The sequence below is a fragment of the Sander vitreus genome, chromosome 1 (assembly GCF_031162955.1).
Source record: "Sander vitreus isolate 19-12246 chromosome 1, sanVit1, whole genome shotgun sequence".
Classification (NCBI taxonomy): Eukaryota; Metazoa; Chordata; class Actinopteri; order Perciformes; family Percidae; genus Sander; species Sander vitreus.
The window spans coordinates 32,405,795-32,424,895 of NC_135855.1; the positions used below are offsets into that span (position 1 = coordinate 32,405,795).

Sequence of the window (19,101 nt, forward strand, 5' to 3'; positions counted from 1 at the left end):
ATTAAGGAAACATCATGCCACAGAAACAGCTACTTCTTACTTTATTGAGCAAATAAAATCCAGCCTTGACAATGGAGGGGTTGTTGGGGCTGTTTTCCTCGATTTTAAGAAGGCGTTTAATACAGTGAATCATAATGTTTTGTTATCCAAACTGTCAAAAATGAATTTCTCTCCCAGTGCTTTGACATGGATGGAGTCTTACTTAGATTCTAGAAACCAGTGCACCAGGATTAATGATAGATGCTCCTCCTTTGCTAACTGCACTACTGGAGTCCCTCAGGGATCTATTTTAGGACCAATTTTATTTTGTTTATATATTAATGACTTGCCTTTGATTTGCCCAGAAGTCCACATCCAAATGTACGCAGGCGATACAGTTATCTATACCCATGCAAAAACTAGAGAACAAGCTGCAGCAAAACTCACTGCAGTACTAAACAAAGTATCAGACAAACTCTCAGTTGTCTTACTCTTAATGTAAGCAAAACAGTGGGCATGTATTTCTCTATCAAGAGGAATGTTACACAACATCAGCCTGATATCTGTATTATGGGAGAGGTGATACATATTGTTAATCATTTCAAGTATCTGGGCATAATTATTGATTCTAAGTTTTAAAAAACTCCAATCTGCAATTCTGTCAGAGCTAGTTTAGCTAATTTTAGACATATAAGACACCAGTTACCAATAGCTGCTGCTAAACTGTTTTTGCATTCAATGATCTTCTCACATTTATCTTACTGTTCTACAAGCTGGTCCCAGGCAGGTGGGACTACGCTAAAACCCTTATGTACCCTTTACAAACAAGATGTGAACGTTCTTGACAAAAAAGAAATTACCATCACTGCACCATCATAAAAAAAACACAACCTATTAACCTTTGACAGTTTTCTCTGTTTTGCAGACATGTGCCTGATGTATAAATTGGCCCATGATCTTGCACCACCACCACTCAAGCAATGTGTGTCATTTTGCAGAGATAATGTAAGGGTCTCCAGGGCTTCTGTAAGAAGTGACTGTTACACTCATTTTAGGAAGACTACATTTGGTCAATCAGCTTTTTCATTTACAGCAGTAGAAACGTGGAACTTAATTCCACTTCACATTAGAGATTGTGCAAGTCTCAGCAGTTTTAAAATGTCCTTAAAGACTTGGCTGAAGGCGAATCAACTATGTGATCATTGATCTTTCTGTAACATGGAATTTATATATTTTTGTATACTGGTTTATATATTATGTAATGCTTGTTATATGTTGTTTGTTGTTAAGTTTCTATCTGTTTTTATAGTATTATCTGTATTGTCTATATTGTCCTTTTATCTCCCTTGCCCAGGGACCACAGATTTAAATTAGCTGTATAGCTAACTCTGGTACAGGGCTTGAACTGTGCACGGTCCCTGACTAATAAACTAATAAACTAAACTAAACTAAACACTGATCCACATTATATTGACCATCTTTATTGATGACAGTAACAAAGTGCACAAGCATTAAAACAACACAAAACACAATAACTGTATTGTTAAAACACAAGAGAGAAAAGAGAATATAAAAAAGATTATTAAACAATAGTACTGCGGTACTCTTGTCATGATTCCATCATGCAGCAAAGCAATACAGCCTCTAGAGGCAACCTGTGCCTTTAATCTTCCAGTACCATTAGTGAAGGGAAATGCAACATGGAGTTCCCATGACAATAATTTGGTCTCCACACTGAGCAGTTCCCTTATATAGTCCTATACAAAGTGCTGACGAAAATGAAGAATAATGTGTGCCTGTGAATACCACTTTCTAACATCCAGAGGATACCAAGTAATCAGACATAGTTACACAGAATATAAAATGTATATACTGTATATATATATAAGACTATAGGCAAAAAGCAATCTCTAAAGCACCATTTTTCGGTCAAACACATTGTGCAAATTTATTTGTCAAATGTATTGCACAAAAATGACAACATTAATTAAAAGTTGATACATTTATAAAAATGCACTTGATTATTAAATTTAAGAATTAAATTTGCATAAAACGGCAATATCTCACAGCACAGTATAGCACTGCGTTCAATGCAGTGTGGACATACCCGATGTCTGAGTTTTTAAAAAAATAACAAAAAAACTATAAAACAATAAAATTGGGGGTACATATTGAAATAAATCTGCATCAGCATAACAAATAAAATGTCAACATCACACAGAGAGCAAATATCCAGTTGCCTATGTTTAGCCTGTGTAGAAGGTCCCGAGGTGCCTGTCTACAAAGCTGGAGGCTGGTTATACAGGCTGGAAGGGACATGTCTCCCACAGAAGCAGAGTTGCTGGGATAAAAACTTACAACAGTGTGCACTGCGGCGGCCTCAAGTTGTGCTTGATACTATCGCAATGTCCTCATGAGGCCAGAGGTCATTACAGGAATTAGCCAGCTGCGAGACGTTTTGGAAATGCTCAACAACCGAGCCAGTCCTTTGTGATTTCACCCAATTTGACAATCTTCAAGCTGCTGTCTTCCAGTTTGAAATAGTGGTTGCCTTTGAAGAAGTAGCTGTAATCTGTTAAATACAAGCACAAAACACACTTTGTTTAACATATTTGTAAACGACCATGCAATAGTACAATAAAATAATCAAGCTTTAATAAAAGCATATAGTCTAAAAGTATAATCAGTTTCAATCAAAGTGTCGAGGATTAAAACAGCAAATCAGGCTCTACTGAAGCCAGTGTTTAGCCTCACTCACTAAATCATGCTAATCAGAAAGCATACAGAGGCAGCTCTGTAAAGGTGCACAGACTTGCTTTATATAAATATGTGTGTCCACTGTGTGGGGAAGGGGCTATGTGATGCTTACAGTACTGTGTGTATGTTAGGAGAGCAGTGATGGAAAAATCCCTGGTTGCTTGCCATAGACAAAAAACTGCATACCACCTCTAACCTCAAGGATAGATGGTTGACACTGACAGTCTCAGAAGAAGTTTACTGGTGGTGTCATGACAGAAATTCACATCCATTTATTTCTTAAACTTTAGTTGCAATGCCTTAAAGCTAACATTAACCATCATGAGGTATTTACTCACAGCAAATTAAAGCATGAGAGACATAAAGCAACTGCTCTCCCTCTGTTTTCTATCAACATCAGGCCAAAGATGACTCCCTAACTTCAGAATTACTCCCTTTGGCCCGTTGTACTTCCTCATTTTCAGTCAGTTCCTTGAAACAGTTCATGTCTGGTTAGATCACGTCATTGCTTACTGGGTTGCGGTATATGAGGGGTGTTATTGACAGAGGCACAGTGCCAGACTCGCTGATAGAGCTGACTGGATCTAACCAGAAGGAATGCCAGCCTAAACACTGTAAACTAGTACACAGCACACCAGCTCTAATCCAGCTATAATCTAACACACAATGGCTGCGTGGTGTGAGCGTGTCAGCTGCGTGGCGTGTCCGTTATATATTTATATTATATTTTATATAAACGCATGCATGCTAGAAATAGAACCGACGCCTATTTTTCACACGACACGCAAGCGTGTTGGAAGCGTTTTCAGGCAAAATAGAATAGGAAAAGATGTTTATATGTCATTTTGACACAAATACATATTAATAAATGACATGTTGATGTTTGAAAGTCTCTAGGTTTTGATATAAATGCAGATATAAATGTAATAAAAAAAAAAATCGATTTTGTAATATTACACCTGTCAATACAGAACGAAATATTATGTAGCCTATTTTGCTGTCAATACTGCCGACGTTGTCTTTGCTGTAATCAAATCAGTACATATTTATGTTTAACATTGATAAATTTCATTTTATCAATGGGAAACATGTGCCATACATGTGTACAGACAAGGGTAGCAGCAGCAGCACCGCGTCAGACACGTTTCTGGTGTGTAAAGACATAGAAAAATCCACAAACCGCCATGCAGCTGACACGCAACAGAAACGCCACGCTCACGCCACACAGGCAGTGTGTAGCCGGCCTAAGGTATTCTTAAAGACTCAAACAAAGTTGTAGACTGAATGCCTTTTACTATTTTAGTCTCTATTCTTTGATTTAGAACTGATACAGTGGTCATTGCAGGTTTATTTCTTCACAGTTTTCCATATCCCTTCCAAAAGAGATCGATACATTAGTGTAGCATTTATTTCACATTGTAAAATACCAGTTTATGTTTGTAGTATTCATATTGTCACACAATTATATGGTAAAATTTGTAGCCATGCTAGCGACATGGGTAAAGTTGTTAATGTCTATCGATCAGCTTACCATTTGGTCCAGACTGAAATATCTCACTATTTCTAACTATTGGATGGATTTCAAGGAAATGTTGTACAAACATTCATTGTCCCCAGAGGATTAAGATTAGGATTAAGGACTTCGATCATCCACTGAATTTTTCCCTAGCACCACCATGAGGTTGATGTTATTTAATGAAATGCTTCAAGAACTATTGGATGGGTTGTCACGCAATGTAGTACAGGCATTCATGTCCTCGTAAGGATAAACTGTAATAACTTTGGTGTACCTCTGTTGTTTTTTTTGGTGTCTTTAATGAAAACATGTCATTTGTCCTATACTTTAGTTTACGCTTGCAAAACAAATTTTCATCATTCAAGTACTAATTAGCAAATCATATCATGCTAACATGCTAATTTTAAATGTTGACAATGGTTAACATTATACCTGCTATATATCAGCATGTTAGCATTGCTTTAATTAGCATGTTTGCATGTAGCTCAAAGCAGCAGTCTTGTTATACTGTAATGACTTGGCTTGAAACCAGTGCTGCTTAAAAGATACAGTTGAAATCTGATTGAAACATGTGGTATATTAAATATGTCTAATTTGTAGCAAAGGACACGTTGCAAAATCTCCATTATGGTCCTTTCATTTTCTAACAGGTTTAGGGTCATGCATTCAATTAACTGGTGCTGCTAGCTTCTGGTAAAATTGTCCTTTTACAAATCACACTGAGCCTCTCAATTAACAAATTAGGTTAAAAGAAAGATTAGTTTTTTTTTTTACCAATGCCATTAAGACTGAAGGCAGAGTCTATGCCATCTGGGATTCCATTCCAGGAATCAGCAATAAGTTTGGGGAAGCCAGGGTCCATTTTCTTCTTGTCTTCATCGTATCTGTACACATAATAAAAGTGCATTTATACAGTATAATCCTTTAATGAGTGCATCACAATTCCCTCACACACGCACACACACACACACGCACACACACACACACACGCACGCACGCACGCACACGCACACACACACACACACACACACACACACACACACACACACACACACACACACACACACACTACTCATCTACTCATAGTTTTCCATAAAACAGTCAGTTCCCATATTGTGCAAGCGCTTGTGGTTTAAAGTGCAGTTTAGGTCACACCAAACGCTAACTAGATCCAGACGTAGCCTCAGTATTGCAACATGAGGTGATAACACCAACAGCACAAGCTGGGGTGTGTCAGACAAAGGTTTTAGGCTCACAAATGCTTGCATTTGCTTTGCTTCTCCTCACCTCCAGAATTTGTCCCCAGCAAACAGGTAAGTCTTCCTGTTCTTCCTAAAGTTGAAGACAGCGTTGATTTGCTGCAGGTCGGTGGGGAGTTCAAGACTTGAAAGCCTCTTAGGATAGCCTCTCTCCAGCTCATCGGCTTTGTAGACCCACATCTCGTTGCCTGAAAGGGAAGAGTTAGTAAGTAAACAACAATTTAAAAAAGGCTAAAAGAACACTAAAGACATGTTTTATTGATGCAAGTTAATTATTTTTACACAAAACCTTCTGATTATTATATTATCCCATATTCCTACAAATCTATTGAGCACATGTATCGTCAGTATGATGAAGCTGATGGATATATTATTTAACTTTCATCAGTATTCAGGAAGGTTGTCATATTAGTAAAATGCAAAGAATGTATCATAAACCACTAATAACTATGGTTGAACATCTCAAGTGTCCACACCGCACACAAGAGGGCTCAGCCAACATTCCAGCTTCTCTTAATGTTTCAGTTCGCAGAAACGCCCACGAGGGAATCCAAATGGTAAAAGAGTGAAGAAACCTATTCAATACTCATGGAAGTGGAACTGTCCGTTTCTCTGAACACCATAGAGGTACAGGGAGGACATAAACAGGCTGAACAGTTCATATAACATGACATCAATATTTAGAAAGGTCTAAATCAGCCGTTTCTCCAGTTTCTTGTTTTCTCCAGCATACCTGAGAAGAACACAGTTTTTTCCTCCACTGGGTTTTCATAGGCAGCATCAATCTTGGCAGGCAGGTCTGGCCAGTAGGTGGCCACCAGCATAGGGCCGTTGGGCTTGCTTCTGAAGTTGACTGACCTGAACAGGAACCTGGCAGAAAGAGAATGAGTGGGTGAGCGGTCGTAAGGTAGATGAGCTGGGGATGGAATGAGAGTGAAAGAAGGGCTGAGGGGGGTGCTGAGGAGGTGGGGGAAGTGTGTGTGTGTGTGTGTGTCTGTGTGTGTGTGTGTGTGTGAGAGAGTGCGCTTCACTGGCCGAGCCAGCCACAATGGCCTGATTCATGAGCATCTGGTTCTCGTTAGGACTGAGGCTGCAGACGCCAGCGGAACAAGACCTATCTTGCCCGGATTTCCAATACACAGCTGCACAACAACGGCAGCTTCCCAAACTCTTTTCCACTGACCTATTTTTTAAAAAGAAAAAGATCTGCCAATTGCAAAAAATGAGTTGCAATAATGATAAAATGGAGATGAGAATACCAGTTCACTAACATACACACATACCCAAAGTTGTGTATACCTTTGTCAGGAGGTAAGAGGAGAGATATTTCAATCTGAACTAAAAATCTATAAATTGCATTATTTAAGCAGTGCGGATCAATTTGTCAAGTTCATGCGTTGTACCAACAATATCCAAGGGGCTTTTCTGGCTTTTCTTCCTGTCTCTATTAAATAAATATAAAATAAAAAAAATAAAGCTCTGCCTGGTGGCTGGTTAAGTGTAACAGGATCTAGACGTATAAGGTACATAGCGCTGTATGTTACTTTACTGAAAGAGATTTTTCCAAACCATTGCTGAGACTTCAAACCTTAAAGTAGGTAATGCATTTATCCAAATGTATTGTTATCAAAGTACTGGTATAAATGTGTGGTAATGCAGGTTGATTGCCTGCATTACGATGCAACCATAATGTAACTCCGACAGAAATATCAGCAGCCGTGATGTTCACTTTAATGGATTTTGTAGCTCACACAAGTTTTAAGTTTAATAGGTTTATGTAATGTAAAGTATGTGATTTCCAGTAAATGGTCTAAAACATACAAACACACTGTACTAAGCTAACATGACAACTACTATATGTAGGTTATCACTCTCGCTGCTGTCCGAGGAACAGATTCAGTGGAAAGGCCAACTGGCAGTTAAAGGGGTGTTCTCAGTACTGTATAAACTAGCCTGCTTTAATAATAATAATAATAATAATAATAATAATAATAATAATAATAATAAAACATTTATTTTATATAGCGCTTTAAAAGGTACTCAAAGGTACTTTACAAGGTAAAAACAAAGAAAAAGAATGGCAAGATCAGTAAAAAAACATCAATAACAACTAGAGATAAATATGAAAAAGGTGCAGCAAAACAGCTCTGGATCCATATTGCCAACCTAGCACGAGGGATTCACAGGAAAAGACATGCAATTTTATTTCATTGATAACAGCCTCACTGTTAACTGTTTTTACAGTCAGAGCTGTAATAAGTTACTGCTTATGCAAACAGAATATTTCTACTAATGTCGCTGCTTCACATTAAAGATGGTTAACTGACAAAACACTGGTGTCTTTTATTGTAAAGCAGCCACATTTTTTCGTCAGGGGATGTTTTAAATTTTTGCAAGGGAGTAATGGGACACTGTTAAATGAACAGTTGCAGGTGACCACCAACGCCTCAGCAATGTAACTAACGTTAATGTTGTCTGGGTAACCGGATGTGGAGTGCTGGGATGAAGCAGGATGTCCTTCCTCTTCTGCTAGCTTCGTTATCTATTTTGCAAGGGCACCGTTGCTGCATCCGGGGCTTAGCACCACCCAGGACGTTGTGAGGTTGTAATTGGTTTAACTGCTGTTACCAAACTAACCACTGGTGCCACCAAATTAACCAGGACTGTAATCTTTAGGATTACAACTAAAAGTAACTAATGTACATTGCACAGCTTCTGTTGGCTACATGCTAGGCTACAAGCACATGGCTTGCAACAGACCTAGTCAGTAGATTGGCCAAACTGTTTCTATGAGACAGACTTTATAATTGCCTTCTCCTTAAGCGTCTAGACTGACAGTTTTATGCTGAGCTCAGGGAGTGCTATGAGTAGGACTCACTGAATCATGTCATGATTTCTCCTACATCATAAATATGCTGAACCAGGAGAAAACAAGGTATCCTACTTTTACAGTAGGTGAGTCAAGTAAGCATTAGCCCTGAAACCCAGAGGGCAACGCTTTTTCTCTGAAGCTATACAACTTGGCTTGTACCAGAGCTCTACAGCTTACAAACCTGACTTGGCCTTCAGGCAACTCATTAAGTCTCTGTGAAGGTCAAAACTGTAGGCCTGTACTGAAACGTTTCATCTTATCTCAGCCAGAGAGATATACATTACTGTTCGTTCACTTCCGTGCCTTGAGATTACTCTGTCCTCAATTTCCCATCAATCCTCAGTTTTTTGGAGCTTGGGAACATTTTTGAAATTGCAACTTCAAATTCAAATATCAAATCAGGAATTGCTTGAACATATCACATAAAGCCTTGCATGGTTACACAAGAGATGTCAAGTAGGTCTTAAAAAAAGTCAACGAATTTTAAGTAAATGCAATATTTCTGTATGCACATTTGTAATTCTTGATATATTTTAGCTGTTGTGCATGGCAGACCAATGCTAACCAAAACTACAAGCCTTTTCTCACTGGCTGAAAATTATTGCTCCGAATTATTATTATTATTAGTGATCTGTTGTTGGCCCGGCTGCAAATACCCAAAGAGTGGTGTAGTCCCCTGACTCACATAATATATAAGGAATACAATGGATAGCATAGCAAAACCCTACAAGCACCTAAATGGCATTTTGGCATATGTGTGTTACAATTAACAATCACAGGACTGCAATGCCATGTCATTGAATTTTATGGGATTATATAGTCAGATGATTACCAGGTGCAATACTCTGTTGGTTTTATAGTTAATCAGTCTGCATCTTTAGACTACTAAAGCATTATCTGAAGTGTTTGGTGAGAAGCAGAGAATTAAGCTTCATCCCAGCTTGACTTCTCAAAAACAGGCCAAAGTTTGTCTGTGCTGCTCTGACGAGCACTGCATATGTGTGGAAGAGAGCCAAGGCAAGGTGAAAAGTCATTCTGCATTAAAGCTGGATTTGTGAGCAGGACTGTTTCTCTCAGTTTCTAACTCAAGGTTCTCAGACAGTAAAACCAGGCTAACTGAAAGACTACACTCTTTGGTACGGAGGTATGCTGGCCTGTTTGCTTTGGAAACATTTATGGCCATGCATTGCAAGGAGTCGATTTTACAGTTAGAAGCGTTAACAAATTATATATAACTAACAAGGACACTATTAGTGTTTTCTATCAGTTCCTTTTCTACCACATTATTGCTTTTGTTCTAAGTGACTGAGGAGAATTTTGTCTGTACCAAACTTCAGCTGTTGGGATGAAAATGTTCACCTTCCTATGGGAATATACGCTGACTCACAAAGACTGATGAAACCACAGCACTTTATGAAACTCCTTTTCAACTCCGGGTCAGCCAGTAGACACAGTAAGCTTACAAGACTTTGCATTCACTGGCGCCGGTGGAGAGGGAGGACTGCAGACAGTGTTTATGACTGATGACTATTTTGGTTGTCACTGTATGAGAAGAGGAAGAGTTGTTTTTTTCCCCTCTTGCTAAATCATGAAACAAGAATCTAAAACACAATCTTCAAGTGGTGCAAGATTGCAATGAGAGAAACAATATTTAACAAGAACCCTCATGTCAAACTGCTCGTGTTTTTTAATTATTATTATAAAATCTGACTTGTGTAGGCTGCCTTATTTCACTTGCACAAGTCATAAAACCAGAAGTAGGCTACTGGGTTTTGTTTGTCGTTCTTCCCGTAGATCACAGACAGTAAATTCAACCAGATTTTGGCAGTGCTTGTAAGTTTCAAGCGCATCAAACATGGACTTCATATTGCATTGATGACTCAGATAGATTGCAGAAAATCTATCTGAGTCATCAATGCAGAAAACATTGCAACTAGCATATACAAACAACGTGGTCAGGAACTTTTATTTTAGATGGAATTCATTGTCAGTGCTGTTACCTTGTTTGGTCTTAATGTGCCACGCGCTTGCTGAAGGTCTGGTTCAGGTCAAAACAATATTAGGATTTCTTCTTTGATTTGATTACCTGTCCTTGAAGAAGAAGGTCTCTCCTCTGATCTGTGCTACAGCATCAAAGACAACTGGCTCTTTACAGATGTCCATTGGAGTGACTGGACCCTGGGTTGGAGGCAACGGCTTGTCTGTCGCCACACCTGTTTATAAGAAATTTACCCAAATATTTCATCTTTGAGGGGTGATTACACACTCACAGTACATTTATCTTTCCTGGCTTTTAATTAGAAAAATATACTTTTTTTGTTCTAGTGTTAGGCTTGATCTCTGTCCAGGAAACTAGCCACACAAGACATTTCATCTCACCGTATAGCTCCTGGATGCCTCTTATGTCATCATCAGGAAGTCTGAAGTCTTTGGTGTAAGTGTAAATGGGGGCCATCAATGCTCCGGGGTCCTGAGAATGCTCCAAGCCAAGGGCATGACCAAACTCATGGGCTGCCACCAGGAACAAACTGTAGCCTAGAAACATGCAGCACAATGAAGAAACTTCACTGTAAACTTTGAATAGCCCTTCATAAAATACTGATACTGTACAGTGGGAAATGGGAATTGGATAATATGATTACGTCTTTCAAGTTTTGGCTACAGTCTACCAGTGGTTGTACTTTATGGAGTATGATGGTGGGACACATGAATAAGACCACACACTATCCATACCTTGGTCTGGACAGAATCCCCATTTGCGGTCGTCATCATAACTCTTGGTGGAAGCGCACCACATTTTACCATCGCTGCGTCCAGATGAGGTACAGGACTCGTAGGTGTCACCCAAGAAGGTGAAGGGGAAGACACAGGGGCTTCCCTCTGCGTTTCCTCCCACCGTTGACATGGCTGCGGGGGGCAACAAAAGTGTATTGTAAAAGTGAAATGAGTATTGAACTTAATTTATTCATATGCCAAATGTTTCTACAAAACAGTTTGTATTGTACTGTGAAGTGAGCGCAGATAATATTGAAAACAGCATGAAAGCACTGGCACAACACACATGACATCAATAACTAATCCGCTGGGCACAAAACCAAAAAGCACCCGCCCAAATTGATTTTCTTTCAAAGAGAGATCATTTTCAATCTGGCAAGACTATTTAAGTGCTGTTTCAAATAAATAAATAAATAATTTCTTATTTAGCACAAGCTTGCACAAGGCTTTGCAACAAAACTACTTTCCTATTCAATTAGAACCAGATAAAAGCTCCAGTGGTGGTACCTCTCTCTGTCTATCTCCCTCCCTACTACACTACCTCAACCCTAAAATCAGTCCTACTGACAGAATGGAAAATAAGCCCTGCCACTGCACATTAAAATACTTTCACAGCCATTCAGCAGACCACGAGCAAGACCAAAAACCCCAGTTGGAGCATTCCTGTAGACCACAACAGGGCACCATACACTGCACATCAAAATTAGCACAGCCAGTAAAATGCACTGTGTGCATTCAAGCAAGCACATAACGCTTAAACAGGACTAATGTTAAAGAGATATTACATTCGTACCATGTATATATGTGTATGGTGTTGCATTACCAAAATAAATAAAGGACTAATGTTGCAAAATTCCGTGAATATTCAAAGTCAAAATCTTCCATAAGGATTGATGAGAATTTAGGGGAATTAACAGGAAGTTACGGCAATAAAATGAAAATATAGGGGCTATTTGCTCAGGCTGTATTTATCATGTCATATGAAGATAGAAACAAACCTTTTACCATATCATAAGCAGACATAATACATTAATTTGCCAAATAAATCCATCCATTTCAAATACATACAATGTGAAACGTGCCATGTGGTGAGTTAGCTAGCTAGCAAGTTAACTAATGGGGAAAGGCACTTTTAAAATTTTTGCCGAAATGTGGGCTATGCGCAAAGTTTAGTTTAAAGTAGTTTAAAGTAAACAAGAAAAGAAAAAAAAAAATTATCTAAAAGAAATGCTTTACAATAAAGAAATAATGGAAATAGATGAATAAAAGCTTCTCAATTAGCATGTTCCGTAAAGCTATATCCCACACTGTAACAGCTAGCTAGCAAAAACTAGAAAAAAATGTTAAAAAGTAAAAGGTAAAAAGTTGTGTACTTTGCTTACTAGGCTACTATCAGCTGTTTCACTGATATATCATATAAAAGTATCAAATATATTCACTCCAGTAATATAATCAAAACTTCACTGAAAGCATGTAGACCTTTGACTCAGAAGGTGCAGTAGTGTGGGCTGCACATTTGAATAATGCACTGGGTTGAAAAATTACTGAATTCCTATTCAATGGATGCTGGCAAATTACCTGTATATGTGATGGAAGAGTGCGCTGCTGAATGCAGTGTATGGTTACAATTCAATTATATGGCCATAAGACCTATTGTTTTTTATGTGTAGCCTACCCCCCCAAATAAGTTCATTATTAAAAGCTACAATGTTCATATAGAAACTGTGCAAAATTCCAGAGCATAACTTCCCTTCCCTTGGAAAATTTACCGGAAAATGTCTAAAAATGTATCAGATATTTTCCAACCCGTAAACAGAGGCATATAAACAGAGGACAATATATAGGCTACAGTAGTATGCACACATTTAAAAATGTCGGTACAACAGATAGGGACAATAGGTTTTAACTTGAAGCACTAGTTAGTACTCCATTATGTGATCAGCATAACATGCAGTAGATGTCACCACCTACCAGTTTCAGGGCAGAACCCAAAGGTTTTGTCCTGGTCATAGTTCTCAGTGGTGGCACACCAGCGGTACCCATCATCCCTGCCTTGAGTGGTGCATGCGTCATACTTCTCTCCCAGAAAGGTGAAGGGGAATTTACATGCAGCGCCCTCTGCGTTTCCAGCGATGGTGAATAGTACTGTAAAACAAATATCAATAGGCTAAATACAAAGAGGTGTTATAGATAAACTAATAACTTCATACAACATCATGCATTCTTTTTAAATGTTCAATGTTTACAAAGAATAAGCCCCCATTCCAACATGATTATTGTAAGCAACTAAGGCCCTTAGACCTCCAAGTTATGAAGGTGCTCTGAAATCTGAATAAAGGAAAAAGGTGGAATGGAAGTTATTTTACATCAATACAGTACGAAAGCTAAACAGAACAGATGGCTACAGTACAAACAGGCCTCACTCATGTTCTCATACAAAACAACTTGGTACATGTGTACTCTGGCACTTGTTGTGTGATCATGTTAGTATCATGGACAGCAATATAACACAAATAAACAAAATGTTTAACAAAGCCCAGTGTTCTAAAGTGGGGCACTGACTTGGAAAAGAAATATTCCATAATCCACTCAAAACAAAAACAACACTTTTCTGGCATACTGTTCAACCTACTTTTTTTCTGTCCAAAATCAGCAGAACAGCTTTGAATATAGCAAAAATCTTACTTTGCCAGTAATACATTGCTTCGATTTCAGTACAGATGCAAGTAGGGCAAGCAACCAATGCTGCTGAGGCCACAAAACTACAAAGCTATACAGAGACTATAGCGAAATGTGTTAGGAGACATCGCAATGCCGCATTGTTGTGTCAAAAAAGACAAGAGAACCACAGGACAAACTTACATTCATGGGGGCAAAATCCATATTTGCCGTCTTCATCGAAATTGTATGTGGTTGAGCACCACAGGAAGCCATCATCACGGCCCTGAGGTGTACAGCTGTTGTACTCAGTGCCCATGAACAGGAAGGGGAATTTACAGAACTCCCCATCAGCATTGCCATACTTCACCTTTACCACTGTTAAAAAAATTAAGGATCATGTTAACACTTGTCCACATTGTAACTATTACTTTTTTTTTTACTTCAAACGTTTTAAACATTATATTACTGTCATATATTTTCCCAAAACAATGTAATGAAAACATGATGATCATCATGAATATGATAGTCAAGTAAATTGCTAAATAGTTTTAAACAGTAGGCTACAGTACCTGGACTATGGGATACCATTTAAAATGCAGCTCAGATGTATGGTACACATGAATTCTGTAAATGGGACACAACTTGCAAAGGCACTGATATAATAAAAAACATAGTTAATTCTAAGTGTTGTGAGACTTCTTTGTGCCATGAGACAGGGAAAATAGGTTTATAGATTCCTTCTGTGCAAATAAATTCAGACAAGACGGTTCTTAATAATAGGATATACATGAAACTATCTGGGTCAAGGCGTGCAAATACATATGACTGCAACAGAAATCATTTTTTTCTTTTCAGCTTCCAGATGGCTGAGGTTCGTCATATCCAGTGCCAGAAAGTTCCGAAAAGTTAAGAAAATCAAAACAAAGTAGTTGAAAGTCAAATGTATTATTAATGCCATTTTTGTGTATAGGTCTGCACTGTCATCTCACCAATGTGGTACCTATACTTTGTTTTGAATAAAAGACTGGACATGGATATGCAAAATCCACATATCTTTAAACAAATGGATACAAATTATATTCCATTATTGCACAACTCACAAACAGTTGTAGTGGAAATTTTGCAATACACTTTTGTGTTGTTTTGTAAACAGTTCCTCATTACCTTGACCGTCTCCCAGTGTCCACTGCTCATCATCATCAAAGTGGGAGTCTCCCCCAATTCCCGGCCCTGGAGCGAAGGCATGAGCCAAGAGGCCATCTTTTCCGTCGAAGGGGTAACCATCTCCGTGCTCTGTCGATGACATCATTCATTATTATACACTTCAAGACAAATATCAGCAGTGTTTCTGACATAATATGACATTTGTGTGTTTTAAAACATCAAAATATTTCTTAGTTTCACATCTTCTGAAGTGACTGTCTTTTTGTTTTTGTTCCACTATAATTATCAGATTATTTCCTGACATGGTCAGCTATGGCTAGACAGAATGACATTATGACACAGTGCGTAAATATCAAATGGTTGTTTTCGTTGGAATGCCTGGAATGACCTGTGGGAAGATGTGTTCTTAAAATATAGGTTGGTGGGGTGCAGAGTCACATTCATAACATAACAAAATAGGCGGTGAACCTCTGTTCAACTGTTTTCTAACTTGGGTTATGACTGACATGACATGGCTGTATTTAATCTTTTGGAAGTGGAAGGCAAATTCACATAGTCATAACTTAGTTATTAAGAGTGCTTACATTTTTTTACTTTAACCTGCAATACTATTCATGTGCCCCATCAGGGCAAGTATGTAAGCATACACTACTGTTTCCCATATGCCAAGACAATTGATCAAAACTCCGACAAAGATGACAAATGAGAGTTATAGTCAGAGGCTTTTTAGAATTCACACAGGGACATTTTTACGATAAAATAAACCAATTATTTTTGATGGAATTTGAGTTGTAGACACACATGATACAAATCCACTGAGTGGTGTCAGTGTTCTGAAAGAACTTTTTTTTACCTGCTCATAGATACTAACTGTACTGCCCAACAATATACAGATAACCTGACCATAGTTCAGCAGCGACAGTTGTCTCTTAAGTACAGTATTTCACAGATACAGTATATATATACTGTCTATTGTCTATATACCATGGCATACCATTGCGGCCAAAATTAATCATGATGTCGGCCTCTCCATCCATGAGGCGGGTGAATGTGAGTGGGGTGACGTCACTCCATACTTTGAAGGCTCTGAAGAAAGCGTCATTTATGACTTCCTCATCCAGGTCGGGACTGTATCCAAGGATTCTACAGAGTTAACAGAGAGTCAGTTTTCATTCTAAAACAAGACAAACTAACAAAAGGTGTGTAATCAGGATAGTGACGGTGGCTCTTTGGGTGTCATGTTTGGAAAAGCGTGTAGAAATATAAGATCTATTTTCTAAACTTCAGGTCATGGAAAAGTAGCTAAACAGCGGCAATAACAGTCTATGAATCATCTGGTGAAAATGGTTCCTGAAACAGTGTTCAGCCACAAACCCTGTTATATGGCTGTCTCTACACAGTCCTTTATTCAAAACAGTCTAAGATCTCTTAGTTGCTGTTGTCTTTGGCTCCCAGTCTTCCTTACAAACACACAGGCAGACGGGCTGGAATGATCAGGCCACACAAAACCGATTCCACATTGTTGTAAACCTCAAACAGAACGAAAACAAAAGACCTGACACATACTGCGTAGGAATGCTGGGGTAAGCAAGACACAAGATGCAAGCGACTGTGTGGATGGGGGTGGGGTGGATTGGAGGTTGAGGGGAGGGTGGGGGGGGGGGCACGCTGTGGTCCATCTCTCAAAGCAAACAGGCTCAGGCTTTGTATTTATACTTGTGTGCACTCATCAAACACTGCTTTGGCAATCACATTCCAACTATAGTGACTCAGAAATATCCCATTACCCAATACTTACGGTTATGGATTTATGGGCAGCAGTTGGGTGGGGTCAAGTTAGGCTATTTTACCTTTTTGTGATTGGCAAACATCATGATGTCCTGATGTGATACATGCAATGCATCTAAAATCACTTTAGTATTAGGTCCAAGTTATTACCTTCCATATGGGCCATACTGCTTAAAACGTCCATGATGTCATTATTTGAGTATTACTAATTCAGAGTCAGAATGAATGTGGACCCACTCCCATTATAATGTACCTTGCAGTATACAATTTAGCACTTAAGAGTGCAGGATAATCCAATGCCTGTTTAGTAAATGTGTAGGTAAAGTTAATTCCCTGACCTGTAAGTGATGTCTTTCTTCTGCCACATGGGTTTCCTGTGGAAGAAATTGTAGTTGGCCACATCTGGGACGCCACAGCGGGGCTTTTTCATGATATCTACAGTTTTGGCATCGATCTCTCCAGTTTCTTGCAGAGAGAAGAACTTTTGCATTTTCTTCAGGGTGTCCTTGAGCACCATAAGGTTACATCTGTCTTGTGGGCATCCATAAAACTTATTCAGATAGTGCTTAAAGAGAAAAACAGACATACAAATGGTTTAACTTAAGTATTTCTGTACAAATTATTGCAATAAATAAATAAATAAACAACGTACAAACTATTCCCCAACAGTTGAGTTCAGGAATAAACACAGTCACTTCACAGCTGACTGACCCACTTTGAAAATAGTTTTAGGAAAAACAACCAATAAACTTACCAGAGCAACCTCTTTGTCTGTTTTGGGAGTAGTATCGTCTCCAGGAAACCTGATTATAGGCGAAGGAGCAGCATATGTTGCTTGAAAGGCGATGAACTGAATCAAAAACACTTTGAGAACAATCCGGCGACAACTAAATATCGTCGGAATGCCCATTTTCCCAGTTTAAAAATATAGGTGTGGTAAATTTCGTTCGCTCTGGGTTGCACTGCTTTCACCCCGTCAGCTTGTGTTGCTTCTGCTCCTTTGCAGGATTTTCTTTTCTCCTTAACGGGACATCCTGCACCTCGGCTCTATGAACTTTCTCAGTTCTGCTTGCACATGCACTTTTTTTTTTTCTTCTTTTCCCCCAGACAGCTTTCTGCGCAGTCTCCAGGTTGGGAAATAGGAGCGAGGGAGCCCCAATCAAACACACAAATGATTGCCTAAATGTAGACTATATGTGGCAAAAATGTGTTACGGATTTTCTTTCCCTCATCATGCTGAATGCTGATCAGTTCCAATCATCATAGGCCTACATCACTATTAACATACAGTAGTAGCTACAATGATTCTGCATTCAATGTTTTATGACATTTATACTGTTAAATGACCTGTCCAACTCAGTCAATAACCTTCCACTGGTTACATTACAAGTGGGTTAAATGATGGGATTATGTGCAGGTGCAGGGGGTCAGTTATGTCCCACCTGGCATCACGAATTAGCAGTGATGTCCAATCTTTGTGTTACTGCACTGCATGTGCTTTTTTTATGAAAGGGGCATGCTGCACAGTGATTGACTTCATATTATTTATTAATATTTATTAGGCATAGTTGCAAAAACTGTTGTCTTGTGCAAATGTGCCCTGTTCAACTTCCTAAATAGGACAGGTATGTTACTTTGTCAGGAGAAAAACACAGACACCCAGCTGTAAACAGGCCAAACGTTATTTAAAGAGGTATATTGACATCTAGTGGCGGGTTATGAAAACTCACCTTGGTATTTTGAAAAGGGCCAGTGAACCATATAACCACATAACCTGGTTATTTAATCTTTTCTCGTTTTCAGTTTTTGCACCATAATTACTTTCTCATTTTGAAAAAAAAAAGATTGATTATCTAATAAATTACTATTTACATACATCAAAAATGGTATAGGTGTAAACCAACCTAATTTATTAAACTGGAGATATTTTTGTCAGTTCAGAAGAAAAAAGGCTACGAGCGTTATTGCATAATATTTGCAGATAAAATAGTTACAGATGTTACCAAAATCGTTACAGTGCAGTGAGCATCTTTGATTATGAGCTTAAATAAAACATATTTACCTTTTATTTTATATATATTTCTAACATGTATTTAATTAGCTGTAGTATGTTAGTGTGTTTTTTATGCTGTGGCAGAAGTTTTCTCAAGAACTAAATGTAAGTACTTTTACAATTAGTTTTGTCATTTATTTCTTTTATTTTTATTTTAATCAATTTTTTATCGCTTTTTCCACTGTACTTTACCTAACTCCAGGGATGTCATTATCATGTGCTGCATTAAAACCATGTTGCAGATCGTTGACTTTTCACAGCCTGAATGTTCCATGAA

The 19,101-nt window shown here is 38.4% G+C and overlaps 1 protein-coding gene across 1 annotated transcript; it reads right to left on the minus strand.

Moving 5' to 3' along the window:
- Nucleotides 1-1,444: 1,444 nt before the first annotated feature.
- mmp2 (matrix metallopeptidase 2) lies at nt 1,445-17,846 on the minus strand. The gene is made up of 13 exons (XM_078252771.1): nt 17,526-17,846; nt 17,110-17,336; nt 15,978-16,126; nt 14,984-15,112; nt 14,021-14,194; nt 13,130-13,303; nt 11,117-11,290; nt 10,763-10,918; nt 10,470-10,596; nt 6,245-6,381; nt 5,540-5,699; nt 5,027-5,136; nt 1,445-2,551 (listed from the first exon to the last, which is right to left on the minus strand). The coding sequence occupies exons 1-13, from the start codon at nt 17,679-17,681 to the stop codon at nt 2,448-2,450; spliced, it is 1,977 nt and encodes a 658-aa protein (XP_078108897.1). The 5' UTR covers nt 17,682-17,846; the 3' UTR covers nt 1,445-2,447.
- Between the last annotated feature and the right edge of the window lie 1,255 nt (nt 17,847-19,101).